The sequence below is a fragment of the Rhipicephalus sanguineus genome, chromosome 1, assembly GCF_013339695.2.
Source record: "Rhipicephalus sanguineus isolate Rsan-2018 chromosome 1, BIME_Rsan_1.4, whole genome shotgun sequence".
NCBI lineage: Eukaryota > Metazoa > Arthropoda > Arachnida > Ixodida > Ixodidae > Rhipicephalus > Rhipicephalus sanguineus.
In genome coordinates this window covers 127662389-127667474 of record NC_051176.1, presented here as the reverse complement: position 1 = coordinate 127667474, position 5086 = coordinate 127662389, and the positions used below count along the sequence as shown (strand labels likewise).

Below are 5086 nucleotides of genomic sequence, written 5' to 3'. Positions count from 1 at the left end.
TAAGGGCACATAAAGCTGTCTACAAATAATGCTTTCACGGTTTTCGCCCAAGGTTTATACCACACTTTTAGCTTTGAAACGAGAGGACAGGGATGGAAGGATATCATGAGCGTTCCGTTCATTCACCCTTGCGCCATCACGCACATCTTGCGGCTAGTCGGAGAAGCAGCACCGTATACACTCCCATGGTGAAGCGGGCGATACGACTGGGATCGAGAAACGTCAATATAATTTAAGGGTCTTGGATGGTACTGTATTCTACGGGGCTACACGTGAGTGTAAATTTTTATTACTGGGTATGCCGCACATATCTAGAATGGCTACTTTTTTGGCGAAATTTGTAAAAAAATGGCGACTTTTGGTGACTTTTTGCTCGTCGTTTGGCGACATTTACTCGAAAGTCAGTGGCAATCCTGACCGTGACACACCAACCCTCAAATACATCACATGACATTGCCGATAAAAACAAACAAGGTAAACAAACTTGAATGGTCCTGGGAGGCATGACCTGGGAAGTCAGCAGGCAACCTTGGACCAGGCTGAATAAGTCACTCGAGCCAGTGGGACTCTGGAATAGGGGCTCCACCAGCAAGAGCCTCAGTTTGCTATTTCAGTAAAATGTTTTATTCCTCCTTATGCGTGTGCTTTCGCTCTCTGCGCTCCATCCAGCGTAAAATGGAAATATTATATTAAAAGAAAAGAACGCAGGTAAATCTGTCGGCCTTTCATTGCGTGATTATACGTCCCAATTTTCCCCCGTTTTAAGTGTTTCAGTTAGTTAATCGATCACGTACACGCATATTCAAGCTTCTTAACGTTCTTGGTTTTTAAATACGGTATTTGCACGATTGTAAGTCGACTCGAATGTAGGTCGACCCTCCTAAATACCCACGGCAAAAAAAAAAAGAAAAGAAAAATGCGCGAGCGCATTTCATAAAGGAAGTTTATTTACTTAGCCGCTGGTCTGACTACACGAGCTCACCCGTAATCCCTCTTCAAGAACTTTGACGCGCAAGCCCTGCTGGCCTTTAATGCGTCCTCGGCAATCCCGTTCCCGATGCGAAGACGCGGGTTCCTTGCGTGACAATTTCGCGTACCATCAGAACTGGACAGGAGAGAGAACTGCATGACGGGACGGGTACTGACTCCATAGTTCGGATCAGCGCCCATCCCGTCACGCACTTCTCCCCGCTGTCCTCGTAAAAGGTAGCGCTGTAATATTTGAAGCAAGAAAGTATCACCAACTGGCCCCGCAACGTGTTTTGTAAAAGAATTCCGGTGTGCAAAGGTGGCTTCACGGCAGTGTTTCACAGCTATGCAGGGAAGCTAGTTTTGCGGCAATACGCGGGGATCATTATTATGTACTACGCGTACGCGTCCGCGCATTTGTTTGCATGTGTTAGTGCATATGTGTTCGTGTATACACTTTTAAATAAAATTTAGGACACTTCGGACACCCCCTTCTCCTCCCCCACCCCGCCTCTTGCTGCGCCAATGTTCTCGCGTTTTTCTTTTCTTCTCTTTTTGTTTGTTTCAAGGAAAGAAGATGATTGATTCTTAAGGGCTCGTTTTCTTTGTTAGACACAATATTAATGAGACCTAACAGACAATAACGCCAAGGAAAGTATAGGGGGTGTTATCTGTAGTATTTAGAATATAAACGTGAAGAAAGTAAAGTGGACGAAAAGATAACTTGCCGCCGGCAGGGACCGAACCTGCGACCTTCGAATAACGCGTCCGATGCTCTCTTTGTTTCGTGATATAGCACTAGTCCTCGTCGTTTGAAGGACCTCGTAAGCGAAATATGCCCGCTACCCTAGACAGGTGCAAACAAATAGGAGTCGGATTACTAAGAACATGTAGGGGCCAGCTGAGTCGTGGGCCAAACGATCAAGTTTAATTATTTTGCTAGTACTACTGCACAAGACTGGGTCGCTTTATCTGGTTATCCGCAAATTTTGCCCGCACTTCTAGCAGACGTTCCAGGTGTTTTTGATAACCACCTGAAACCTGTGCATGGGCACATGTAGACAAAATGTAGGCGGTAGTGTTTCGATGTTGGTTGGGTCAACTTTTTGGTATTGAAACAAACGCGCCAAGATCAGTTATCTGATCGCTATCTCTCAGGACACCACTTCCTCTTAAGGGGTGAAACGGCCTATTTGTAAGTGGAAGGTACACAAGATGCCAGGTAGATCTTAGACCTGATACGGTGTAAGAGAAATTGTTTTCGCAATTTCTTCGCGCTTTCTGACCAGGTTCGGCTAGCATCGGGCTAGACCACGTAAAACACGTATAGTAAATAATGCGAGACGGCCATAATTGATCAGGATTCTACCAGCACCGACGTCATGCACTCATAACCCACTGCGCAGTTTCACAACGCTAAACCTTGCAAGTTATCCTGCACCGGAAAGAAAAAATTAGAGAATTTTTTTTTTTACTAAGCATCCCCACTCTGAATGTAATACCATGCAGGCGGTACACGTAGGCATTTTAGTGCCAGGACGCAGACAATGTAACGATCCCTTTAATTTTCAAGCTTATTTCTGTAGCCCTAGTCAGTGAGCGATTCTATAGTCGGGTACAACTTTAGAAAAAAGGAGAGGCCCCGCCCATATGACCGAAGCGCGGCAGCCGATTGCCTCCGCGGCAAAGAAATAGTCCCGCTTAAAAAAAATTGTGGTTCTAAATCGCGTAATTCCCGGTACGTATAATACTTTCGTACTTTGATGACTGGTTTGATAGAGCTGTCGTGATGGGAATGCAACAGCACATGCCGGATCGCGAGAGAAAAATAACCCCGTGCCTTCTACAACGCTGCGCGTCGTCTGCTCTCTAAATTCGTTGCAAGGGACAAAAGTAGAAAGGGCAGCGCTGCATGGTTTTTGCGCTTGTTTACATGTACACGGATAATTTACTACTCGTTTCCCGAGCCTAAAATTAATCAGTTGCTGTTTAACAAATACTTAAAGGCACAATGCACTTATCGAAACCATTACAAACCTGGGGCGAGAAGACGACCGAGGCAGGAAAGGTAAAAGAAAGCTTCGTTCATCGTTTTAAATAAATACATGGATGCTTTTCTCCTGGTTTTAAATAGCAAAATATTTCTGCTTTTTTTTTAGTTTTATGCTTTCACAAACTTATTTTCAAGAATGTGATGCATCTTATTTTCTTTTTCTTTCACGTTTTTTTTTCTTTTTGCAAACCTGCGATCTCGCGAGATTTCGCACGGCGTTCAGCGCGAGTTTTCCGCCATGGAGCCCAGCGAGGTGACATCGGAAAGCGATTCTTTGTTGCCGAACGAGCCTTGTGTTGCCTCGATGTCCACACCACCAAGGAGCGTCGGCAAGAACAAGAGCGGCCACATCCTCAACAGCGATTCACGGAGCATGATCTTCCACTGCTACACGTACTGGCGCAACAGGGAGCCCGAACGCAGCGTGGAGGACACGAGCAAGTTTGTCGCCGAGATGCTCGGTGTCAGCGAAAGCACAGTCTTCAAGGTGAGGAGAGAGGCCAAGGCTTCGTCTTCTTCGGGCGGCAATCTCTCGACGCCCTCGCGAAAGCACCCACGAAATGCGGAGAAGACGCAGCACGAAATATGACAGCTTCACGTTGTGCGCGCTGAGGTCATGTGTGCACGATTTCTTTCGCCGCAACGAGATACCGACGGTCGAGAAGATAACCAACGAGTTCTCGAACCGTATGGATCTCCCGTCACTGAAGCGCTGTACTGTGCGGCGCCTGCTTGCCGAGATCGGCTTCAAGTACGAGAAGAGGTGCCGCAACTCGCTGCTTATCGACCGCGACGACATCGTCGAGTGGCGGAATCGCTACCTTCGTGACGTGGAGCGCTACCCGGGCGGAAGGCCGAAAGATCTTCTTCCTGGACGAGACATGGGTGACGGCGGGACACACTCAGTTGACCGTATGGACAGACACCGTGGTGCAGAAGCGCGGACGCCTGTACGCTCGCGCAAATGGCCTTTCAACGGGTCTGAAACAACCCTCTGGGAAAGGCCAGCGCCTGATCGTCACGCACATCGGCAGTGAAGATGGGTTCGTAGACGGCTGCTTGGATGTATTCCGAGGGCGAAAAACAGGCGATTACCACGAAGAAATGGACGGCAATCGCTTCGAGGGATGGTTCGGCGACGTGCTGCAGAAGTTGCCAGCTGGTAGTGTCATTGTTTTGGACAATGCACCTTACCACTCCAGGCGAGAAGAGAAATTGCCGACGACGTCCTGGAAGAAGGAAAACATACAAGAGTGGCTGAATAGCAAGGACATCGCCTACAGCGCGACGTTAGTGAAGAGGCAGCTGCTTGAGTTGGTGGCATCTGTGAAGCCACGCTTTCTCAGCTACATCATAGACAACGCAGCTGCAAGGGCCGGTTGCGTTGTGCTCAGGCTGCCGCCGTACCACTGCGAATTCAATCCCATTGAGCTCGTGTGGGCAAAGGTGAAAAATGGTATCGCTGCGGACAACCGAGACTTTAAGCTGTGCACTGTTGAAGACATCTTGAGGGAAAAAAATCAAGAACGTAACGGCGGAAGACTGGAGGAATAACATCCGGCATGTGATGGAACTGGAGGCTAAGTTCCGAGTTGACACGTCTGGAAGTGACCATGTCCAGCCCATCGTCATCCAACTGGGGGAAGATGACACTGAAGAAAGCGACTCTGACTGCGAGCTGTCCGGCATTGAGCCCCTCGAGGAAGCTTAACGGCTACCTATTAATTAAATAACAGCCCTTATCAGGGCTACCTAAATGTTGCCGGTGGGGATGTTGTGTTCAGTCATCCACCCCGTGACCCCTCAAATAAGTAGGCAGTTCATTTGATGGCGTATTCCTTTTAATGGAAGTTCAATTCTGAAAGAGCAACGTCCTGCACACATTTTGCTCAATTTAACTACTGGCATGGAAACATGCTGAAATGCTGGCAAATCGAAATGCAAACATAATTATTAACCCTGAAAAACCATGTGGCGCCCAAGATCCTCATCCAGGCAGCCACTGTCCAGCTTGACAGGCCCGTTGATGAGATAGCTGCAGTCAACGCGAAATTGACGACCACT

At 47.9% G+C, this 5086-nt stretch overlaps 1 protein-coding gene across 1 annotated transcript; it reads left to right on the top strand.

Moving 5' to 3' along the window:
* Positions 1-3711: 3711 nt before the first annotated feature.
* LOC119379166 (uncharacterized) lies at positions 3712-4733 on the top strand. Its single transcript, XM_037648371.1, has 3 exons — positions 3712-3907; positions 4026-4468; positions 4644-4733. The coding sequence occupies exons 1-3, from the start codon at positions 3712-3714 to the stop codon at positions 4731-4733; spliced, it is 729 nt and encodes a 242-aa protein (XP_037504299.1).
* Positions 4734-5086: the final 353 nt, after the last annotated feature.

Coding starts and splice junctions, on each gene's coding strand:
- LOC119379166 (XM_037648371.1), top strand. CDS start 3,712: ATGGATCTCCCGTCACTGAAGCGCTGTACTGTGCGGCGCCTGCTTGCC. Junction 3,908..4,025: donor TCTTCCTGGACGAGACATGG/GTGACGGCGGGA, acceptor CCTCTGGGAAAG/GCCAGCGCCTGATCGTCACG. Junction 4,469..4,643: donor TTGAGCTCGTGTGGGCAAAG/GTGAAAAATGGT, acceptor GACCATGTCCAG/CCCATCGTCATCCAACTGGG.